This window comes from Oncorhynchus tshawytscha, linkage group LG02, assembly GCF_018296145.1.
Source record: "Oncorhynchus tshawytscha isolate Ot180627B linkage group LG02, Otsh_v2.0, whole genome shotgun sequence".
NCBI lineage: Eukaryota > Metazoa > Chordata > Actinopteri > Salmoniformes > Salmonidae > Oncorhynchus > Oncorhynchus tshawytscha.
In genome coordinates this window covers 67,458,769-67,484,779 of record NC_056430.1, presented here as the reverse complement: position 1 = coordinate 67,484,779, position 26,011 = coordinate 67,458,769, and the positions used below count along the sequence as shown (strand labels likewise).

Sequence of the window (26,011 nt, the reverse complement as noted above, 5' to 3'; positions counted from 1 at the left end):
ATTTGATTTGATTTGATTTGTCAGTAATAACATGCTGCCAGTATTAACATGCTGTCGGTAATAACATGCTGTCAGTATCAACATGTGGTCAGTAATAATATGCTGTCAGTAATACTATGCTGTCAGTAATAACATGTTGTCAGTAATAATATGTTGTCAGTAATAACATGCTGTCAGTAATAACATGTTGTCAGTAATACTATGCTGTCGCTAATAACATGTTGTCAGTAATAATATGCAGTCAGTAATAATATGCAGTCAGTAATAACATGCTGTCAGTAATAAAATGCTGTCAGTAATAATATGTTGTCAGTAATAACATGCTATCAGTAACAACATATTGTCAGTAACAACATGTTGTCAGTAATACTATGCTGTCAGTAATAACATGCTGTCAGTAATAACATGTTGTCAGTAATACTATGCGGTCAGTAATAACACGCTGTTAGTAATAACCTGCGGTCAGTAATAATATGCTGTCAGTAATAACAGGTTGTCAGTATACATATGCGGTCAGTAATAACACGCTGTCAGTAATAACCTGCGGTCAGTAATAATATGCTGTCAGTAATAACATGTTGTCAGTATAAATATGCAGTCAGTAATAACATGCTGTCAGTAATAACATGTTGTAAATAATAAAGTGTAACAATGTTAGCTGCAGTGAGTTGCAGTTCCACTTAAAATGACCGTTGTTAAGGTGGAAACCTTTTCTGCTGATCGGTATACTGTACACTAACCTTTAGTGTGTGTAAAGTCAGCAATGTGGAAGGATGAGTCATTTTGCAGTTCCATAAAATATATAATTTGAGTGTATTGAATAACAACAACAACAAGAAAGGAAGCAAGCGATGACTCATTTGTTAAGCTCCGTTGATCGGTATGTTCAGTCACCCATAAAGGCCTCTTAATTGGACATAGTTGCCAAATCAGTGACTAATGACTTAGGGAGTTGCTTAAATTCTGACGTTAGTGTCATGTTATCATGAAACCATAATCTTATCACAAAACATTAATTAGCCCATCGGTTGCATGTCTGGCTAACGTTGACCTGGCAGCATGATTAGGCTGCCATCAATTAATGCTGACTATGAATTAGTGAGCCAGTGGGAAGTCTGTTCAAAGGCAACTACAGTAATTTGAAATGTAAAAGAGTTAGGGAGACTAAACAGGACTTAAAGAGATGTATGATGTTCCAATTCGAAAATACTGCACAGTACATCTTCACTGTTGGTTTTGTGGGTTTTGTCTCATGCATCATAAATAATAATCTTCACCGGGGTAGCAATATTTAACATCTGTAACTGGTAGACAAGTAGTGCTTTGTACATTATTTGATAGCAATATCTGACTCATGCAAATTACGTTTACATCCAATCTTTGTGAAGGGACAGGTTCTAGGTACAGAGGTACCAAAGCCAGTGAGATTGACAAGGATGAACTGCTCTGAGAGCATTGGTGACACCATTGAGAGGCAGGGAGAGGCAGTTGGAGGGACTCTGACAATGATGAATGAGAATAGTCTGATACAGACGATGGAAGATCATTGCACAGCCTGGGGGATGAGCCTTATGCGGAGAGGGGACACTGGGTATAGAACCCAACTAGAAGTGCAGATAGGACTGGAGCCCTAATGATGGAGAGAAGACAGAGAGAGCTAGAGGGAGGGGAAGGGGGAGAGGAAAGGCGGGAGAGAGAGAGAGACAGAGAGAGACAGAGAGAGACACAGAGAGAGACAGAGAGAGAGACAGAGAGAGATAGAGAGAGAGACAGAGAGAGATATAGAGAGAGAGACAGAGAGAGATAGAGAGAGAGAGAAACACAGCCCAGATGGGATGTAGCATAAATTGGGAGATAAAACACTATCAATCTCATCCTGGCGACATCCCCAAAATATCCTTGAAAATTCTCGGCTAGCTCGTTGTCTGTCCGTACTTCAAGGGTTGGAAAGCTGAAACTGTGATGTAACAGGGCTCTATATTGGCTCCATGTTAGAGCCCCTGAGGGCCCGGCCTACATGATGGAGCAGGTGAAGCCACAGCACTCCTTCAGCAGGGACAGGCCTGTCTTGGTGAAGGGGGACGAGGTCTGCTGGGCCCTGGACGTTAGCCGTCTGGCTGGAATCTGACCTGGAGAAGAGGAGGTGGAGTCAGTCAGAGGATATGGGGATGTACCAGGTGGAGCACTGGTGATGTTGTAGCAGATCAGACATAATGACACACACATTCAGACTCACCCAGACACAAGGGTATGCAGACACATGCATGCACACACACGACTGATATGAGGTGAATACACGCTGATGAAAATAAATGTTGCTTAGTGGGGAGCCAGTTTAAATATAGTTGAAGTCGCACATTTACATACACCTTAGCCAAATACATTTAAACTCTGTTTTTCACAATCCCTGACATTTAATCCTAGTAAAGTCCCTGTCTTAGATCAGTTAGGATCACCACTTTATTTTAAGAATGAGAAATGTCAGAATAATAGTAGAGAAAATTATTTATTTAAGTTTACATACACTCAATTAGTATTTGGTAGCATTGCCTTTAAATTGTTTAACTTGCGTTAAATGTTTTGGGTAGCCTTCCACAACCTTCCCCCAATAAGTTGGGTGAGTTTTGGCCCATTCCTCCTGAGTTAGTGCAACTGAGTCAGGTTTGTCGGCCTCCTTGCTCGCACACGCTTTTTCAGTTCTACCCACAAATGTTCTATAGGTTGGAGGTCAGGGCTTGTGATGGCCACTCCAATGCCTTGACTTTGTTGTCCTTAAGCCATTTTGCCACAACTTTGGAAGTATGCTTGTGGTCATTGTCCATTTGGAAGACCCATTTGCGACCAAGCTTTAACTTCCTGACTGATACCTTGAGATGTTGCTTCAATATATCCACATAATTTTCCTTTCCTCATGATGCCATCTATTTTGTGAAGTGCACCAGTCCCTCCTACAGCAAAGCACCCCCACAACATGATGCTACCACCCCCGTGCTTCACGGTTGGGGTGGTGTTCTTTGGCTTGCAAGCCTCCCCCTTTATCCTCCAAACATAACAATGGTCATTATGGCCAAACAGTTCTATTTTTGTTTCATCAGACCAAAGAACATTTCTCCAAAAAGTACGATCTTTGTCCCCATGTGCAGTTGCAAACCGTAGTCTGGCTTTTTTATGGCGGTTTTGGAGCAGTTGCTTCTTCCTTGCTGAGCGGCCTTTCAGGTTATGTCGATATAGGACTCGTTTTACTGTTTTACTGTGGATATAGATACTTTTGTACCGGTTTCCTCCAGCATCTTCACAAGGTCCTTTGCTGTTGTTCTGGGATTGATTCGCACTTTTCGCACCAAAGTACATTCATCTCTAGGAGACAGAACGCGTCTCCTTCCTGAGCGGTATGACGGCTGCGTGGTCCCATGGTGTTTATACTTGTGTACTATTGTTTGTACAGATGATGAATGTGGTACCTTCAAGTGTTTGGAAATTGCTCCCAAGGATGAACCAGACTTGTGGAGGTCTACAATTTGTTTTCTGAGGTCTTGGCTGATTCCTTTTGATTTCCCCATGATGTCAAGCAAAGAGGCACTGAGTTTGAAGGTAGGCCTTGAAATACATCCACAGGTACACCTCCAATTGACTCAAATTATATCAATTAGCCTACCAGAAGCTTCTAAAGCCATGACATTATTTTCTGGAATTTTCCAAGCTGTTTAAAGGCAGTCAACTTAGTGTATGTAAACTTCTGACCCACTGGAATTGTGATACAGTGAATTTTAAGTGAAATAATCTGTCTGTAAACAATTGTTGGAAAAATGACTTGCGTCATGCACAAAGTAGATGTCCTAACGAACTTGCCAAAACTATAGTTTGATAACAAGAAAGTTGTGGAGTGGTTGAAAAACGAGTTTTAATGACTCCAACCTAAGTATATGTAAACTTCCGACTTCAACTGTATGTATTCATTTTTGTGGGTGAAATCCATAATTTCATAACTAAATGCTTCTGTCGTGAAGAAAGACTTGAAAAAGAAAGAGGCGTGTCCAAAGACATCGCCATCAAATCAAGGTCACTGACTATTAGTGTATCAAAGTGAATACCTGAAAACGTTGAGACATACAATTGAGCATTTGAATGGAAAATATTAACACTCACTATGACGCACTATGACTACACACACCTTTCTTCTTGGAGTTTCTGGGGAACTTGGACTGGAGGAAATCTGCCATTTCTTTGTCCTCCTCCCTTTCCCTGTAGAGGAGGAGAGAAAGATGGATGAGTGGAACTGCAAACTCTACATTTCTGTCTGTTCCTACTAGCGATGACTCAGACTTCATATCCTCATGCCCTGTCTTCTGCCTAGGTGTCTTCACATTCTTCAAAAACAATCAAATATTACCTTGTCACTTCCTGCTTCTCACTACCCAGAATGCCCTTTGGCGCTTGTATGGCGCCGCCCTCTGTTCTGAGAATGGAAGGGGGGGAGGCACCATAACTGTCACGCCCTGGTCTTAGTATTTTGTGTTTATATATTTATTTGGTCAGGCCAGGGTGTGACATGGGGTTATTTTGTGTTGTGTTGTGGTATTGGGGGTTTTAGTAGGTATTGGGATTGTGGCTGAGTAGGGGTGTCTAGCATAGTCTATGGCTGCCTGAGGTTCTCAATCAGAGTCAGGTGATTCTCGTTGTCTCTGATTGGGAACCATATTTAGGTAGCCTGGGTTTCACTGTGTGTTGGTGGGTGATTGTTCCTGTCTTTGTGTTTGCACCAGATAGGGCTGTTTCGGTTTTCATTATTTCATTTTGTTAGTTTTGTAGTTTCTGTATGTATAGGTTTTCCTTCATTAAAATATATCATGAATCATCATCACGCTGCATTTTGGTCCGATCCTTGTTCTACCTCTTCGTCAGAGGAGGAGATAGAAGAGAGCCGTTACAATAACAAACTTGTTTACCCTAACAAACTTGTGCATGTACAGTGGGATCTAGGGTTTCACAGCACACTGTCACCTAGACTAAAACACAGATGTTTTATTTCAACAGTAAGAAAATCTGAGAATGGAGATATTCCCTGTGGTTTGTATGTAACTGAGTCGAACTGGCTTGTATTTCTGACAGGATGTCATTGGAGACCAAACCAATAAGGGGGAGGGGGGGGGACAAGACAGATGGAACAGAGTTCTGTAACATAGGTGGTTCAGAACCACACTCCCGTGATGACCTGGTCTGAGACCTGACGACTTACTGTACATTGGCACCCCAAGGTAATGCCTAGGCATTAAGGGATAAAAGTGTTCTGGTGAGCATGACACCTGGTTTCGAACCCCAGTCGGTCACACTTGCCTTAGCCTCTCAAACTCCACATCGTCAACAAGGAAATCTCTGGTCTCCACCAGCTTGTGGATCTGCTGGAGAAGATCCTCCTCTTTCTGTCTGTCCTCGTTGGACTTGTCATTGTCTGTAACAGAAAATATGTAATGACGATCAGCGGTTAAAGTGGGATTTTGTCAGTGGTGGATTTCAAACTGCTGCCACATTCAGGGTCTTTTTCATGATGATTTGATCAATAAAATCAGATGTTTATTGGAGATCAAGACCCCTAACTTTAACCCTTAACGTATCTTAAGGTGATAGGAGTTTGTTCTCCCACCAGATTAATCACTGTTGACAATGGAGATATATACATATATTTACGTATTTCATTTTTAGGGAAACATTTGTTTACAGGGTGGATTGAGTTTGATCACGATAATGTATGATTACACAGTGTCTGATTCCTCACGTTGATATAACATGACTCTGCTGAAGCATAATTGTAATCATTATTGACACATGACATACATTTTGTGCTTGGTGAAGAATTTAATTATCTCACTTAGGACTGGATATAGTCTGTAGTGCTGAAGGGTGATGTAGTGCTCCAGGGTGATAGAAATTTAAAGGTAATGTTCCCGTGTTAGACGAGACTGCATTCACGGTAAGCACCGCATACTTCGGCTCAATAGGAAATTATCATTACCTTTAGAATTGCGCTAGAGCGCTGAACTTCAGCGATAGGGATTGAATTCAGCCCTTAATCATTATGTTACAGCACTCACAACCCATACAAAATCAGAAATCAGAAAATCCACAACAATTTACACATCATAGGATACAAAGACAACATACGTTTTATGAAGCACAAATGATTTTAGGTCCCACATGCAGTGGATACATTTTGACAAAAGAAACAGATCACCAGATGCAATTTTCTGCTTACATTCTTATCAAAGTTCACATGTGTAATGGCACTATCTTCACAGAACCCACTAAAATCAACCCCAAACCCAGGATAGAGGGGCTGAGAGAATGTGGTTTGGATTCTACGGAGGAGGGTTATAGAGAGACTGTAGAAGGACAGAGTTCCTGCCTTGTGGTCCAGGTACACTCCTTCTCTGGAAGAGCAGGGGACAGTCTGTTTATCATTGTGGTAGAAAGAGCATCCGTAGCGAGAGCAGATTAAACAGCAGGATGAGATCATTCTTCCCCCCAAAAAGTCTCAGTCTTTTCTGCCGATCCCTTTATTTGAGACCACCCCATCCATGTCCCAGTTTACCTCCCAGTAGCAGGCCCTCCTTACACAGCACCTGGGGGTAGAAGGTCTATCTGTCTGGATGGTCAGGATATTGTCACATCTCCATGTCACATCTCTGTTCCACACAGACAGATACAGTTTGTTTTGTTAAGATATATTGTGAGCTGATCATATCCAGATATATGGGCAATTTCCTCCTCCAACACATCCTCCAGTCGTTGTTTTAGTCCGGAGACTGATTTCTTTACATCCTCAAAGGAGACATGTTGGTTGACAGGGATGCTGGTTAAGGCTTCAGATCCAGGAGGGACACAGAGACACTGGACATTCTGGAGGATATGGATGTGATCTTCAGTTTCCTCCAGCTCAGTATCTCTCCTCCTCAGCTCAGCCACCTCCTGCTTCAGTTGCTCCAATTGCTCTTCAGCCAGAATTCCTTTCGCCCTCTCCCGGGCTCTGATCAGCTCCGTCATCTCAGAGTATTAGGGTTGGGCGATATAGGATTAAATCGAATATCGTGATATTTGACATTGATGATATATCGTGATGTGCAAGACTATACTCTAATCAAAACTGTGCAGTTTTATCAGTTAAGCTGTATCAATATGTTGAAAATGAAGTCTAAATGAATGAACTATGCCTTTTGAGGATTCATTCATGAGAATGTGACCATAATATTGTTAATAAGTACAACAATTGCACAGTCTGGAATGATTTAGTCATTAACGGCACAAAGCGATTATATCGGATATCGCAATATTTGGAGTAGCATACCGTCTTCCCAAATATTGACCAACCCTAATGGGTATGCTTGTAATCATTAAGGACTGGGGAGTTTTTCAGGATAAAAAAAATGGAATGTAGCTAAAAACAGGCAAAATCCTAGAGGAAAACCTGGTTCAGTCTGCTTTCCACCAGACACTGGGAGAGGAATTCACCTTTCAATAGGACAATAACCTAAAACACAAGGCCAAATCTACACGGGAGTTACTTACCAAGAAGACAATGAATGTTCGAGTTACAGTTTTGTCTTAAATCTACTTGAACATCTATGTTAAGACCTGAAAATGGTTGTCTAGCACTGATCAACAACAAACTTGACAAAGCTTGAAGAATTCTGAAAAGAATAATGGGCAAATGTCACACAATCCAGGTGTGGAAAGCTCTTAGACACTTACCCAGAATGACTCACAGCTGTAATCACTGACAAAAGTGCTTCTACAAAGTATTGACTCAGGGGTTTGAATACTTATCTAAATGAGATATTTCTGTTTTTCATTTGCAGTAAATTTGCAACAGGTTTTTTCTTTGTCATTATGGGGTATTGTGTGTATATGGGTGAGAGAAAACAATCTATTTAATCCATTTTTAACTCAGGCTGTAACACAACAAAATGTGGAAAAAGTCAAGGTGTATGAATACTTTATGAAGGCACTGTATATACTGTAGTATCCATAGAGATAGATATTATTAAATTGCTATAGGGGCGATGTCATAAACCCTCAAAATTCCAGAATGGGAAAGAAAATGTCAGCCCCATCAGGGATAACTCCAAACCAGTCTAATTGGCAGTAGAGGCATAATCCTAATCTTACTTAAGCAGGAAAATAGAAGTAAGGCATGTGATATATTAGAAATTGTGTAATATAATTATTGTCAAGTATCTCCAAATCTGCTTCGTTGCAAATAAAATTATCAGACCTAAACCCAAACCCAGGATAAAGGGGCTGAGTGAATGTGGTCTGGACTCTATGGAGGAGGGTCATTGTGTCAGAGACGCCATAGAAGGACAGAGTTCCTTCCTTGTGGTCCACGTACACTCCTACTCTGGAAGAGCAGGGGACAGGGATATCAGTCTGTTCATCATTGTGGTAGAAGGTGGAGCTTTAGTCAGAGCAGATTAAACACCAGGGTTGATCATTCTTCCCAAACAAACTGCCTCTGTCTTTTCTGCTGATCCCTTTATATGAGACGGCAATATTCTCTGCTGGGATTTCTCCCCCAACTTTCTCTGTTTCGCAATCCTTTCTGCTGCAACTGATACTGTTTCAGGGCCTTTATGTTCATCTAACAAACACTGATAACAGATAAACTGCTGATCTGAGCGGCAGTAAACCGCTAGTAGTTTGTAATGATGAGAGCAGATTTTCTCCTGTATCTGTGTGGTGGCTGGAACCAACTGGTGCTCCTTAAATGTAGGAGATTCATAGTGAGGCTTGAGGTGAGTCTCGCAGTAAGAGGCCAGACACACCAGACAGGACATGACAGCTTTGAGTTTTCTCCCAGAGCAAAAATCACACTCCACATCTCCAGGTTCAGCATAACAGTGAGATGGAGGAGCAGGTTGGAGTCCTGTTTTCAGATTCTCCACTAAGTCAGATAACAGTGTTTTTCTTCAGAACAGGCTTTTTGGATAACTCTTTCCATACACAGGGGGCAACTGTAAAAACCCTTGTGGTCATCCTGATCCCAGCTACCATCAATACAGCCCAATACAGTAGCTGTGTCCACAGGAAGTAGTCACTGGTTCCTTTAGTTGATCCAGGCAGATTGAACAACTGATTGAGTCCCTGTCTGTCGCCATTTTGCTGCCCCGACTAACAGACTGAGCAGCAGAGTATGAAAGATAGGTATCGTTTCTCGAGAAATGTTTGTGCTTATGACACAATGCCACATCCTGGTTCTGTGAGTACTGTTAACCTGTAGAGGGTGTGGTGTTGGACAGAGGTCAGGAAGAGATCGCCTCTGATTGGACAGACAAACCTCATTGCCATTTAGTGACATTTTTACAGTATGTCTGCCATTTGACTATCTACACTCCACTGCACCTTAGTCTGCAGTTCAAGACCTCGCAGTAGTTGACCTCTCCATCCAAAACACTATTGGCATTCAGGGGCTTTTTCATGATGATGTAAGCATCAAAATCAGACATATATTCTATTAGATGAGTCAAAAAGCTCTGGATATCCAGTTCCATCATATGGTGATAGGAGCCGTGTTCATTTTGGATTTAGTTAAGTTAAAGTCTTAAAATACCTTTTAGTCTTGGTCACATTTTAGCCATTTCATCCTTTGTTAGTTTTAATTATTATCAGTCAACTAAAACTCTGAACAATTCTTGTCTAGTTTTAATCACAGCCATTTTAGTCACATAATAGAATTAAATAGAATAAATCGTGCCTAGTTTGATGTTTCTGTGACAAACGGTGAATTAGTTATTAATTTATACCGCTTTTAATGGCATCTTATAGATTTTATGTATTTCTATCAAATTAAAACTGGAATTTGTATTCAAAATAAAGGTTGTAAAAGTATGCTAGACATTTATAGAATAAACCATATCTATTTTTATGTTTCTATGACAATCAATTAATTAGTTATACATTTACGCTTTTGGCGAATGTCTGCTGAATATCTTTTGAATGTCTGCTGAATGTCCGAATGTATGAATATAAAACCAACTTTACCTTGGTACCTCGCATCAGTTCAAAAGTTTGACGAGTGACTGAAGTCACCGCCTGGGAGCTGTGTGGGAGAGCCCGGCAACTGAAATACATATTGCCAATGTGAGGTTTGCAATTTCATCTGTTTAGTCCAATCCTAAACATATGCATGCATGCAGAATATTTTATGTAATCCTCTCAATGGCAGAATTGACATCTTTCAGTTGCGCGGTCTGACTCAGCTGATCTGCCCGGCTCTCCCACACAGTTCCCAGAGGGTCACTTCAGTCACTCGTCAATATTTTGAACTGATGCAAAGCCAGGTGCCGCAACTAGAAACAATCATGTTTACTCGCTCTACTCTGTCTTGCACCGCGGTACGCATATCGAAATCTTGTCTCGTCACTATTTCTTTGACTAAAATGAAAAGTAATTTGTAATAGTTATCCTTTTTTTGCCCATGGAATCATTTCTCTGTCATTAATATTACCTGATTGAGCTAATCATGTAAATGTAATTAACTAGAAAGTCGGGGCACCACGAAATAATATTTATAGAGCAGTTATCTTCCGAATAAACTCTTAAAAAGACCTAGTAATATTTTACATCAATAGCAGTCAATATTAATCGTCACCTTAATTCAGACTCATCTGAAAGTTGTAAATTCTTGGTTATCTTCACGAACCCTGGCTAACAAGTTGAATCAGCAATGCAAAATTGGGTTTAATTATTTATTTACTAAATACCTAACTAATCACACAGAATTACATATACACAGAATGAATCATACCTTGATTACAAATTACGTCATAAAGGAAAACGTCCCTAGCGGACGGAACAGATATGACAGCTGGTTACACAAAGAAAAGGGGTGTTGGGTTTGAGTGAAAGAGCGGGAAGACTGAGGAACAAAGGGAGAAGCGATGTCTCTATCGTAAATACAGTATCTTATGCATTCTAAATTACCGCCCATTTGGAAAAGGAAAATGCAAAAATATTTACACTGAGCGCTTTGGTAGTTTGGTGGTAGATGGGAGGCCGTGTTGCCCAACAGAGTCCTTTGTCCTTTGAAGAATGTCTATGGTGGTAAATTGGATAAATTGTAGTAACGTCGTTGTGTGGTAGACGGGATTCTCTGTCTGTTCTTTCCTAGCCCACGTTTGCAGCTGCTGTTGCTAACTCAACGGCTAGGAGGTATCACTTCTGTAGTGAATAAAAGTTCAAAGTTCATACCATTCGCAACCAAAGCTCACGCTGAGGTTGGCTTAGTTCTGTAGTTGACATGTTAGTCCTTTTAACGTATGGACCATCGTCCTCACATCCTCGGAACAGGAGGTTACATTTTCATCAAGGCTTTATATAGTGGAGGGAGAAGGGTGTGTTTGAAAAGTTTTATAACCCATGTCTCTTCACAGGGGCGGGCCACTGATTGAGCAGAGCCCTAACCTTATGAAAACCCAAATCGCTCATTTGGAAGCTAAAGTTACATTTAATCTCTTCACCAATAATTTTATATTCAAACATTTAAATTGAACAACAATTCCATGTGAATCCGATAACTACTATGTGCAGACTTTCCACTGTAGAGTTTATGTCATCCTATCATTGATGAGAATGTCTCAGATGACAACCGAACTGACATCATATTCATTAAGTACCACCGCATATGTTCAATTGGTCGGATTACCAGAATATAGTTCTTTTTTTTTCACCCTACCTTCTGCTGTTCCCAGAATCTCTATGTTAACCAAAGGATTTTCAAATGTCACATCAGTAGGGTAGAGAGAGGAAAGGGGGGAGAGGTATTTATGACTGTCATAAACCTACCCCCAGGCCAACATCATGACAGTTATTACATGCTGCATAAGAGCAGTGGTTGAGAAAGTACCCAATTGTCATACTTGAGTAAACGTAAAGATACCGTAATAGAAAATGACTCAAGCAAAAGTGAAAGTCACCCAGTAAAATATTACTTGAGTAAAAAGTCTAAAAGAATTTGGTTTAAAATATACTTCAGTGTCAAAAGTAAAAGTAAAAGTCTAAATCATTTCAAATGTCAACTTCCTTATATTAAGCAATCCAGACGGCATAATTTTCATGTATTTTTAAATGTACGGATTGCCAGGGGCATGCTCCAACACTAAGACATCATTTACAAATGAAACATGTGTTTAGTGAATCCACCAGATCAGAGGCAGTAGGGATGACCAGGGAGGATCTGTTGATAAGTGTGTGAATTAGACAATTTTCCTGCCTTGCTAAGCGTTAAAAATGTAACTTTTGGGTGTAAGGGAAAATGTATGGAGTAAAAAGTACATAATTTTCTTGGGGAATGTAGTGAAGTAAAAGTAAAAGTAGTCAAAAATATAAATAGTAAAGTACAGACACCCCACAAAACAACTTAAGTAGTGCTTTCAAGTATTTTACTTTACACCACTGCATAAGAGTCTACATACCAGATGTTATAACAGGGTGTTATGTAATTTACCAACCTTAGTGTCACATTATTACATTGAACGGAATGATGGTTGTCATAACCATGTCATATGCCCTTATAGAATGTGCACAGACACCTTAAGTAAAGCGACAATAATTTGAGATGTTATAAAATAGCTATGAATGTGCTTACACAACAGGATGGTTTGAGAGTATGACAAAACTTTACCAACCAAAGGATCTCCAAGAAACATGGGAAAATGGGAGCACAGATGTACTTAGGATTTTTATTTATTTAAAAAAGGACACATTATAATACTAACAACTTGCCAAGAAAACACAAAAATGTTGAAAAGAAACCGACACAAAATCAACGTTGGCGGGGCACAACAGGATTTGTGACAGCTGTGAAAAAAAGGAAGTTGCATGTGCAGGCTACAGTAACAATGACAGGTATATTATGAAAAAATGCTAGTTAAATCAGGTAAAAGTAGCTAGTTGATGTTACAATTGCAACATTTCGTTGGCCCACCGATGGCTAGCTATCTAGGTAACTTCACTAGCTACAGGTGGAATTAAGCACATTTCACATCAACATCCTCTTTCATTTACACTTTAAATGCAATTACCTTTACGGGATCGGTGTCCCTATATTGGGTCGGTTGAGCTAACGTGCGCTAATCTGATTAGCATGACGTTGTAAGTAACATGAGCTATTACAGTGAAAGAATACCATGCTATTGTTTGAGGAGAGTGCACAACAACAAAAAACCTCTGAAGGTAAATAATGTACTTACATTCAGTATCTTGCTCTGATTTGTCATCCTGACACAGAACTCAAACCGGCTGCACGTGTGCATCATCGTGCGCTATCGTGCATACATTTATTTTGTCCCCCCAAACGTGATCACGACACTCAGGTTAAAATATCAAAACAAACTCTGAACCAATGACATTAATTTGGGGACAGGTCGAAAAGCATTAAACATGTATGGCAATTTAGCTAGTTAGCTTGCACTTGCTAGCTAATTTGTCCTATTTAGATAGCTTGCTATTGCTAGCTAATTTGTCCTGGGATATAAACATTGAGTTGTTATTTTACCTGAACTGCACAAGGTCCTCTACTCCGACAAATTAATCCACACATAAAATGGTCAACCGAATCGTTTCTAGTCATCTCTCCTCCTTCCAGGCTTTTTCATTGTTGAACTTATATGGTGAACGCAACTAAACTATCATTGTATTACCATGACAACGGGCAACAAAATTCGTATTTCAATCACCCACGTAGGTATAACCAATGATGCCACGTAGGTACCTGCTTCTATAAACCAATGAGGAGATGGGAGAGGCTGGACTTTCAGAGCGATCTGCGTCAGAAATAGGAACAACTTCTATCTTAGCCCTTGGCGCCGCAGACGCTCATTGGCGCGCGCGAGCAGTGTGGTTGCAATAATTGACTAACATGGATTTCTAAATTTATTTAGTGATGCTCGCGCACGCGATGTGTCCGGTCTGGTCAGCATGTGAGGGTCCTAGAGATAAAATGTAGCATAGGTTTGTTTGATAAAATCAATTTTTATATTAAAACGTAGGAACTGGGTTCTACAGTTTGAACCCCTGCTGTCTCTGGCTCCACACCCACCCCGCCCGGCCATCTAGATGTGTGAAAGTTAGTGTATAAGCTAATGATCCATCGTGTATGACATTCCTGGGAGTGTGTAAACTTAAATGTTATGTTACCATATCATTTTTGTATGTTCTCTATAGTTATCTACTTGAAAATGTATCAATTGACCAATTCGGCACATTTGGGCATAATATTGTCCAGCATTGCAATGCTTCACTGGATCAATCTGAATCTTTACACGCACATCTAAATTGTGCCTAAACAGCAATATTATATTATGGTCTTTCTCTTGCATTTCAAGATGATGGATAAAAAAATAGAGCACTTTTTTTTTGTATTATCTTTTACCAGATCTAATGTGTTACATTCTCCTACATTAATTTCACATTTTCACAAACTTAGTATGTACATGAATGTATAGTTAAAGTGACTATGAATATATGATAAACAGAGAGTAGCAGCAGCGTAAAAGGGGAGTCTGGATACAATGAAAATAGTCCGGGTAGCCATTTGATCACCTGTTCAGGAGTCTTATGGCTTGGGGGTAAAAACTGTTGAGAAGCCTTTTTGTCCTAGACTTGGCACTCTGGTACCGCTTGCCATGCGGTAGTAGAGAGAACAGTCTATGACTGGGGTGGCTGGGGTCGTTGACAATTTTTAGGGCCTTCCTCTGACACCGCCTGGTGTAGAGGTCCTGGATGGCAGGCAGTTTAGCCCCAGTGATGTACTGGGCCGAACGCACTACCGTCTGTAGTGCCCAGCGGTCAGAGGCCGAGCAATTGCCGTACCAGGCAGTGATGCAACCAGTGCTCTCGATGTTGCAGCTGTAGAACCTTTTGAGGATCTCAGGACCCATACCAAATCTTTTTAGTTTCCTGAGGGGGAATAGGCTTTGTTGTGCCCTCTTCACGACTGTCTTGGTGTGTTTGGACCATTCTAGTTTGTTGTTGATGTGGACACCAAGGAACTTGAAGCTCTCAACCTGCTCCACTACAGCACCTTCGATGAGAATGGGGCGTGCTCAGTCCTCCTTTTCCTGTAGTCCACAATCATCTCCTTAGTCTTGGTTACGTTGAGGGATAGGTTGTTATTCTGGCACCACCTGGCCAGGTCTCTGACTTCCTCCCTATAGGCTGTCTTGTCGTTGTCGGTGATCAGGCCTACCACTGTTGTGTCGTCTGCAAACTTATTGATGGTGTTGGAGTCGTGCCTGGCCATGCAGTCGTGGGTGAACAGGGAGTACAGGAGGGGACTGAGCACGCACCCCTGTGGAGCCCCAGTGTTGAGGATCAGCGTGGCAGATGTGTTGCTACCTACCCTCACCACCTGGGGGCGGCCCGTCAGGAAGTCCAGGATCCAGTTGCAGAGGGAGGTGTTTAGTCCCAGGTTCTTTAGCTTAGTGATGAGCTTTGAGGGTACTATGGTGTTGAACGCTGAGCTGTAGTCAACGAATAGCATTCTCACATAAGTGTTCCTTTTGTCCAGGTGGGAAAGGGCAGTGTGGAGTGCAATAGAGATGGCATCATCTGTGGATCTGTTTGGGCGGTATGGAAATTGGAGTTGGTCTAGGGTTTCTGGGATAATGGTGTTGATGTGAGCCATTACCAACCTTTCAAAGAACTTCATGGCTACGGACGTGAGTGCTACGTGTCTGTAGTCATTTAGGCAGGTTGCCTTTATGTTCTTGGGCACAGGGAGTATGGTGGTCTGCTTGAAACATGTTGGTATTACAGACTCAATCAGGGACATGTTGAAAATGTCAGTGAAGACACCTGCCAGTAGGTCAGCACATGCCCGGAGCACACGTCCTGGTAAACCGTCTGGTCCCGCAGCCTTGTGGATGTTGACCTGTTTAAAGGTCTTACTCATGTCGGCTACGGAGAGCGTGATCACACAGTTGTCCGAAACAGCTGATGCTCTCATGCATGCCTCAGTGTTGCTTGCCTCAAAGCGAGCATAGAAGTGATTCAGCTCATCTGGTAGATTCAGTGTCACTGGGCAGCTCGTGGCTGTGCTTCCCTTTGTATTCTGTAATAGTGTCAACAGAATTTAATAATTTAATAATTCCTATATGTGTCTATTGTTCAATCACTCTGTCTCTTTCTAAGAATTTGTATGAGCCTTATTTGCATAAAATAGACAGAGACCAGTCTCAGAATCAGCATTTATTCTCGTGAGAGCGCTCCCATTGAACCACGAACAACAGTTTTGTCACGTTCTGACCTTTATTTCCTGTGTTCTGTATTTAGTTAGTATGGTCAGGGCGTGAGTTGGGTGGGCAGTCTATGTTTGATTTTCTATGATTTGGGGTTTTCTATGTTTCGGCCTAGTATGGTTCTCAATCAGAGGCAGGTGTCATTAGTTGTCTCTGATTGAGAATCATACTTAGGTAGCCTGGGTGTCACTGTGTGTTTGTGGGTGATTGTTCCTGTCTTTGTGTTTTGCACCAGATAGGGCTGTTTAGGGTTTCACACGTTTCTTGTTTTGTTGTATCAGTTGTTCATGTGTAAGTTTACATATTAAAAGAACTATGGACACTTACCACGCCGCATATTGGTCCTCTGATCCGTTTCGCCTCTCCTCTTCGGAAGAAGAGGAGGAAATCCCTTACAAGTTTATATACAAAATATGACGTCATTGGTTATAGAATGAATCTCCTCCTCTCGACCAAAACAAAGCAGGTTCAAAAGTTTATTCCAACCCACTAGCGCACTCCAGACACCCACTATATCAAGATTAACCTCTGAAGTCTCACCATCATCTATCACTATTTAGCAGACAGTTCCAGATAATGGAAAACCTAGGTCGACTCTTGCTGCCTTATCTAAACGCCCCAGAGTTAATGTTGAGTCGGTTCAACCATAGGTTAATGACCCTCTCTGCTTACTCCAAACACATACAACCCATTCCTCTCCAACTAAGTTGGAATGGTGTTTATTATGTTTAATTACTCCTTGTTCATGCTACATAATCTCTTCCTTATGAATTAACATTATTAATCAGATATAATAAAACAGGGTATAGTTTAATTAGTTATAGTTCTATTTAAATGTAGATATTGTTTAGTCATTATTCATAAAATTCCTATCAAATAGTTTGCAAGCCTACCACATAAGACGAGCGTCGGAGCGGTGTAGTATGATTCAATCTTAGCCCTGTATTGACGCTTTGCCTGTTTGATGGTTCTTCACAGGGCATAGTAGGATTTCTTGTAAGCTTCCGAGTTAGAGTCCCGCACCTTGAAAGCGGCAGCTCTACCCTTTAGCTCAGTGCGAATGTTGCCTGTAATCCATGGCTTCTGGTTGGGGTATGATCTCGCTGGCACAAGAGCTGTCAATAACATTTCATTGGATACGTGAAAGTATGTGAAATAATATATTGTGGGATGTTCTGCAAAATAAGGAATTACTCTTGTAGCTAGCAAACAATCATGTTAGCATATTTCGTACTGAGATTACTGTTCTAAAACCTGTTCTTGAGTTTAAAATAATAAATACTGCTATCATTAGCTTATTTTCTCACTGCCCTGAGTTTAAGACAAGGGCTTAGCTATATGGGAAATAAGAACATTTCCAAGAACAAATCCAAGAGCTTTATGTTCAAGAATCTAATTTCTTCTTAACCTTTGGCTTAAGGAGAAACACAAGAAATAACACAATAACATTTCCAATAACCTTTTTGAGGAATATGAACTTTGCTTAACTTTCTTCATAAGTCTATAAATAAGGAAAAATGGCAGTAAAGAAGACATTTCTTCTTAAGAGGGTTTTGTGAATCTGGGCCCAGGGGCCGGATTAAAAAAAGTAGGAAATGAATGCAGTCCCTACTGTAAGTCAATCTGTATAAGAGTGTATGCTAAATTATGTAAATGTAAAAATGTACCCCAGCAATTTAAATTTTTGTTGTAAAATTATATTTGCTTCCGTTTCGTTTCAAACGTGTGTTTTTTTGGCAAGTTGTTGACGTTAAGTGTCGTTTTTTTATTTAAAAAATCCTAAGTACATCTGTGCTCCCATTTGTCTATATTTCTTGGAGATCCTTTGAATGGTAACATTGTGTGATACTCTCAACTCATCACATGGTATAAGCAGATTCATAACTTTTATAACACCTAAAATTAATGTCACTTTACTAAGGTGTCTGTGCACACTCTATATGGGCATATGACATGGTTATGACAACCATCATTCCGTTCAGTGTAATAATGTGACACAGAGATTAGTAAATTACATTACATCCTGTTAAAACATCTGGTATGCAGACTCTTATGCAGCATGTAATAACATATGACATAAGTTGTCACACAGACTGTAAAATAGTAGTTGTTATTAAACGTTGACAGAGCACATGACAACAGGATGAACAGTCATTTTCAGAACCCATTATAATCAGTTGTATAACATCTCATGCAGTGACTCTTAACTAATTACAACAACTTATGACAAAAGTTACAAGGGCTTTGTGTATGCATGCATAAGGACACCTACAGTAAAGTTTTACCAAATAATGATTAAGTGAGGTCAGTAGTCCCTTCACCATGCACAAAATGTAATAGCTGTATAATTTGTATATAATAACAGAGTCCTGTGAAGAGATACTGTATACATTATCATGACAGAAGTGACAAACTCAAACCATTCTTTAAACAATGTTTCCCTAATATCTACCAAAAATATATACACTGTCAACAGGGGTTAAATCAGTGGTAGAACAAACTCAATATATGACAGGATGAACAGTCATTTTTAAAACCAATTATATCCGTTTTTATAACATCATATGCAGTGAATCATGATTCATTAAACCTAGTTATGACAGCTTATTACAAATGTTATAATGTGTTTTATAAACTGGGTAGTTTGGACCCTGGTTGATGATTGGCTGAAAGCCGTGGTATATCAGACATATTAAACTGGGTGGTTCGAGCCATGAATGATGATTGGCTGAAAACCATGGGTATGACAAAACATGTATTTTTACTGCTCTAATTATGTTAGTTACCAGTTTATAATAGCAATAAGGAACCTCTGGGGTTTGTGATATGTGGCCAATATACCACACGTTGCGTCGTGCAGAAGAACAGCCCTTAGCCATGGTATATTGGCCATATATCACACCCCCTCTGGCCTTAATATAACTGTTATAAGGCTTTATGAATGCATGCATAAGAACACCTACAGTAAAGTGTTACCAATTATTTTACAGCACTTACAACCCATGAAAAATCTGAAATCAGAAAATACACAACAATTTACACATATCACAGGATACAAAGACAATGTCAGTTCCATTAAGCAAAAATGAATTTACCCTGCGTGAGAAAGGCCCCACATGGTCCCAGCTGACTATGAAAGATAGGTATCGTTTGTCGAGAAGTGTTTATGCTTATGGCACAACGCCACTTCTTGATTCTGTGTACTCTGAACCTGTAGAGGGTGTGGTGTTGGACAGAGGTCAGGAAGAGATTGTCTGTCCAATCAGAGGCAATCTTTACTGCCATTGACGGCAAGTTTTACAGTATGTCTAGAAAACACTATTCTCATACTCATTGCCCTAACTGAAGCGAAGAAAACAATATAAATAAATAAATAATAATAATAAATAAATAATAGTTGGGCACACAATGTAAACATAGATTATACCTGGTACGGACACCAGTTTCTGGAGCTCCTTCTTGAGGCGAGTGATTTCCTTACACAGCTGAATGTCATCCATCCTAAAGACATAAACATTGAATTATTTAAAAACCCTGCCTTATTCAAAATGTATTTGACCTTTTATTTAACTAGGCAAGTCAGTTAAGAACAAATTCTCATTTTCAATAACGGCCTAGAAACAGTGGGTCAGGGGCAGAACGACAGATTTTTTACCTTGTCAGCTCAGGGATTCGATCTTGCAAGCTTTCGGTTACTAGTCCAATGCACTAACCACTAGGCTATTCAGCAAATGGTCCAATCTAAGTGTACATGTATTTCTTATTTTTTCTTGTCATTTAGCAGAAGCTCTTATCCAGAGCGACTTACAATAGTGAGTGTATACATTTTCGATACCGTTAACCCAGTATCACAGCATCACAGAGCCTACAGACATCCATTTCTGTCAGCTAACTGAGAGCCTCACCTCCTCTACCTTTCTACCTGTCAGACAAGATGAACCTGCAGTGGGCAACAGCTTTAAACAGAATGCCTGACTTATTAGATATTTCAGATTCGAAACAGTGTCATCAAAGGCTAAAAACAAGATCCAATTATTAAAAACAGTGTCGGGCTTCCTTACAGTGTGTCACGACTTCCGCCGAAGTCGGTCCCTCTTCTTGTTCGGGCGGAGTTCGACGTCACCGGCCTTCTAGCCATTGCCGATCCACTTTTCATTTTCCATTTGTTTTGTCTTTGTTTTACACGCCTGGTTTCAATTTCCCAATTACATGTTCATTATTTAACCCTCTGTTTTCCCCATGGGTTTTGTGAGCGATTGTTTTATTGTAAGTTTGGTCCGATGTTTGTGGGCTTGGTATTACTTCATGTATTTGGATATTTTGAGTAAAGTTCATTGTGTTACTCATCTCTGCTGTCCTGCGCCTGACTCCTCTACACCAGCTACACCCAGAACCTTACACGGTGCCTGTGCCAAAACCTTTCTTCTCCAATGAATGAGGAAAGGATTACCTCCCTCCCTCCATGTCACACTTTCCAAGCATTGCAATACAGTGCAATACAGGGAGTAGGACTAGGCGCTCTGCTCCATGTGGTTCAACTTTTTCAGCCTGGGACCCAAATGAGAAATTCTGTGTTTTTCTGGGACACAAGCTGATGAAAACATGCAACTATATGTAAATATCTGTACATTTAATTGCCCTTATGCCTAAAACAAATGCAATACAGAGAAAAACAAATGACAATGAAATGAAGTACCCATATAAATTGCCATTCATGTTTATGTTTCCCCATTAAAAACACTTGTACATATCTGTCTAGATTGGAACAGTTGCTGATACAATCAATTATTTTCATTCTGAACTGGAATAAACTGATTGATCACATCACATAGATGTAGACCAGAAAACAAACAAACACACACACACACACACACACACACACACACACACACACACACACACACACACACACACACACACACACACACACACACACACACACACACACACACACACACACACACACAACACACACACACACACACAGTCCTAATGAGAGGTGTGTGGCTGGTTGAAGTTTTCAACAAGTCTCTATTCTGGGCTCAGTTTTTGACAGTGCAACCCTAAGGTCATGCTCAGCATTGAGTGTGTTTCTCTACTTGTTTTTTAAATTTAATTTTAAGAGTTGAGAACCCTGACTCACATAGGTATGTGTTGCCAAACGGGACCAGAACATCTACTGCTTTCTCAGCCAGCCAGGAGACCAAACTTTCAAAATTTTAACAGCAACAGTTCCAACCTAGACTAGGTTTCAACAATAATTTCTACAGTAAAATGCACAGTAGGCCTGATCATTTTTAATCTTCATCTGTACTGTTACTTAGGGTTGCACTATCAGTAGCTAGCTTGCTTTGGCGACTCTTAGCTATTAGCTGTGTACAAGGCCAGGGGAAAGAGAAACTCACATCTACTACTATGAGAGTTAACGTTAGTTAGTACTCCCTTATTACTGCTTATCGCCTGTTATAAAATGACAACAATGCCTTGCTAGCTGACTTCACATCACTTTTCCACTGTCGAAGCACTGTTTCCTGAAGCATTCTGCTCTGTTCTGAAAGAACTCCCTGGGTTTTACGTTCATGTTGTGGATGTTTGGTCAGGACGTGTCGTTTTGTTAATTTGTTTGTTATGCGAGTCTCATTACTAAGCACTTCCACACACAAAACACATTGTGGGGGCTCCTTGTTATAAGTTTGTATGAAAGAGAGAGAAACTCATCGCTGTATATGCGTTTCATGACAATTGAGCTCAGTCAGAACTTGTGGCTAGCATGAGTCCATTTCATGACGATTGAGCTCAGTCAGAACTTGTGGCTAGCATGAGTCCGTTTGATGACAGTGGTGAATGATGGCGAGTGGGAATGACAAGTCAGTAGCTGAGACATCAGTAGGTTTATAATTGAACACATTTATGAAGATTTTACACTATTGTGGAGAGATGTACTGTTTGGATTCTTTACATACAATAGAAATAAGCGGAAACATTTTTATGTAATTAATTTCATAATTCTTTTGGCCAAATTTCATATACACAAATGTAAATTTCCAAACAGAAAACCACATTTTCGTACCCTACAAAAAGAAATTGAACTGTATTTTAAGACGGTTAAATGCTCTACTAACAAAAAAGCTGTTAGAATTGTAAGTATATGTATGTCCCTTAAGGTCCTTGTGTAATTGTAATGTGATATTGTACCCCCTAGCTCGATTGTCCATTGTTTGTTATCTATGTATGCTTGTGTTCCCTCATGTGCTTTATGTATTGATTTGTTGTTAATAAAAAATTATTTAAAAAAAGATTGATTGACAATAAAATAAACAAAATTTAAATAATACATTTTTTTTAAAGTCAGTAGCTAACAGCGTGTCATCTGCTGCCTCAACGACAGCGCATCATCAGCTGCCTGAACGACAGCGCTGCATCGTGTGTCGTGAAGTGATCTTCAAGAAAACTACAGAAAACAAGATCCGGTAAACCGCAAAGCACACGGGCATCTCCCTCTCACACTCGTGCAGCAGCCAAACTGAGCAGAGGCCGCTGCTAAAATTAAGCAGAAAGCGCATTGAACAGAGAGCGCACGTACACTTGGCCAAATCAATTCCAGTAATTAATCAAACAATTATAAATGTACACTGACACGTCGCAACCCACCATTAACAGGTCCCGTGGGTCGCGACCCCTACTTTAAAAAAGGCAGCTCTAGATGCTGGAGAGTGGTGTCAAACAGACAGGGTACATCATCCATGACTAGGAGGATGAGACATCAGACCATGGGTTAGTTCTGGTCTCCTGCCACATGACACATTTCCCTTCTGAGGAACATCAGTGATGACTCATAGGTCAGTGTAGTGACGTACTGTAGAGCAGAACATGATTCATTCTGTAGTGTAGATAGAGCAGAACATCACTGCTGAGTGAGAGGGTCAGCTACAGTATCATCATTAGTAAGCTACATCATTGTTAATTCAGGGCTCAGTGGCAGTGCTATAATTAGAATGTTGTGGACATGGCTACTGAGTGAGGGGTCAGCCCAGTGCCATCATTAAGAAGGGACAGCACTAGCTACTGAATAATGGTGCTTTCAAGACAACTGGGAATGCTGAAAAAAACAAGGTCAAATCATGACGTCCGTGATCTTCAGGCCAGAAAGTGGGAGTTCTAGAAAGATGGATCCAAGTCGGATCTCGTTTTTTTCAGAGTTCCTGGTTGTCTTGAACGCACTGATGTCGGAAGTCAGAGATTTCCGAGGTCCCAGTACCCAGCCTAGTGACCTCACTAGCAACTGAGTGAGAGGTCAGCCTAATGACATCAGTAAGAAGGGACATCACTAGCTACTGAGGGAGAGGGTCAGTTTAGTAGCATTATCAATAGGGAGGATTACAGGGAAAGTTGTTTGTCACTACAGCTAAGAGGGACACTGCCCTAAGGTTTATACATTCACTCACCGTTGTAAGTTGATTTGGATTCAATGGTTATAAAGATGAGCTGAAGAGAGACTGACTGCATCCCTTCCTCTTTTTATAAGAACGGCATATATTATTTATTGCTGCATTAAATGCAGTAAATAGTTCATTGTTGGTTTACAGGTTGCCTAGATGAAGCTGAACCTTGACTTTTACAGTTTATACTGTAGTTTGAACCCATGCTACTCTATTCTTTATCTAAGACAATAAAGAGAATGGCAGGGCACTGTTCTTACGGTTCCCCCTGTCCGTAGGCCAACTGTAGCCCTCTGGTGATGGATTCGGGGTTCTGACTCCTAAACTTGAAATAGTGTTAATTATCACGTATCCTATTGAAGTATTGAGTGCTACAGTCTAGGCCCAACACCAGAAGTGAATGGTTCTCTGTAGGAGGAATGTATATGGTGGAGGCAATTAAGCTTGAAATGTATTGAGTAAAAGGAAAGGCTGAGTTGGGTAGCTGAGCCTACAGACATCCATCACTGTCAGCTAACTGAGAGCCTCACCTCTCTACCTCCACTACCTCTCTACCTGTCAGACGGGATGAATAGGGACCTGCGGTGGGCAAGGTGCAGAATACAGATGATGTATGGCCCGAAGGGAACCACCGTATTCTACTTAAACAGATTATATTCCCTTCTATTCAATTATAATGAAATTGTTGAAGCAGCTTTGCTTCTTATCTTTGTTATCAATGTTATGAGTGGTGAGTTGAATGGGTTTTCTATAAACTTCATTTGATCACGGATGCTACCCATATTCCTGAATTGGCAAAATACAGGGATCGTTACACTAACTACTTGCACTTTATATGCTCAGCTATTCTAATTAAAGTCTGATTAGATTACTGTGTTTCAAATTCTTGGCTCTAAATGAATCACAGCTCATTCCCTGTCTCTGTGTCACAGTAAGGAAGGGAGGAGATGTCACTATAGTGCATTCTATAGGGTTATGATGGTGTAGCACCAGTAAATATGTAGTGTAATCATGCCCGAGTATAGACATTCCTGGATTCCTCCTTTCATTCCTCTCTATTGGATCACCCTGTCTCTTCTAACAGTGTACATAACTGTGAGCATGCATTCACGCACACACAGATGTGTCCCTGTGTTGAGCTTAACCCTGACCCAAAAGCCTAGAAGGGATGAGAGAGCCAAGCCTATGGGTTCATATCTTCAACCCCGCAGCACACACACACACACACACTTACACACACCAACTGGTTAATGGACTGATGAATGTTTTCTTTTTTGTTCTCTTGCTTTGTTTGTTATTCTCCATGTTATGTCTTTCTCTGAGAAGCTACACAGGAAAGGGCTGAAAATATCCCATATTAATATAGGTAGCCTTAGAAATAATGTTCATGAAATCAATCACTTGATAACATCAGATAACATTCATATATTAGCCATTTCTGAAACTCACTTAAATAAGTATTTTGATGATACAGCAATAGCAATACAAGGATATAACATCTATAGAATAGACAGAAATGCTTATGGGGGAGGTGTTGTTTTATATATATATTGGGTAGCTGATATATACAGTTGAAGTTGGAAGTTTGCATATACTTAGGTTGGAGTCATTAAAACTCATTTTTCAATCACTCCACAAATGTCTTGTCCTAACTGACTTGCCAAAACTATAGTTTGTTAACATCTACTTCATGCATGACACAAGTAATTTTTCCAACAACTGTTTACAGACAGATTATTTCACTTATAATTCACTGTATCACACTTCCAGTGGGTCAAAAGTTTACATACACTTAGTTGACTGTGCCTTTAAACAGCTTGGAAAATTCCAGAAAATTATGTCATGGCTTTAGAAGCTTGGCATAGGCTAATTGACATAATTTGAGTCAGTTGGAGGTGTACCTGTGGATGTATTTCAAGGCCTACCTTAAAAATCTGTGCCTCTTTGCTTGACATCATGGGAAAATCAAAAGGAATCAGCCAAGACCTCAGAAAACAAATTGTAGACCTCCACAAGTCTGGTTCATCCTTGGAAGCAATTTCCAAACGCCTGAAGGTACCACATTCATCTGTACAAACAATAGTACGCAAGTATAAACACCATGGGAACATGCAGCCGTCATACCACTCAGGAAGGAGACGCATTCTGTCTCCTAGAGATGGACATACTTTGGTGTGAAAAGTGAAAATCAATCCCAGAACAACAGCAAAGGACCTTGTGAAGATGCTGTAGAAAACAGGTACAAAAGTATCAATATCCACAGTAAAACTAGTCCTATATCGA

At 40.3% G+C, this 26,011-nt stretch overlaps 1 protein-coding gene across 1 annotated transcript in view; it reads right to left on the bottom strand.

The window, feature by feature from the left end:
- Positions 1-1,763: 1,763 nt before the first annotated feature.
- Positions 1,764-26,011, bottom strand: part of LOC112264013 (bMERB domain-containing protein 1) — a 42,650-nt gene continuing 18,402 nt past the window's right edge. The window contains exons 3-6 of the mRNA XM_024440628.2: positions 19,717-19,790; positions 5,335-5,449; positions 4,172-4,242; positions 1,764-2,129 (exon numbers count right to left, since the gene is read on the bottom strand). Of these exons, the coding sequence (XP_024296396.1) occupies positions 2,014-2,129; positions 4,172-4,242; positions 5,335-5,449; positions 19,717-19,790 (376 nt within the window). The 3' untranslated portion in view covers positions 1,764-2,013. The remainder of the gene's footprint in view (positions 2,130-4,171; positions 4,243-5,334; positions 5,450-19,716; positions 19,791-26,011) is intronic.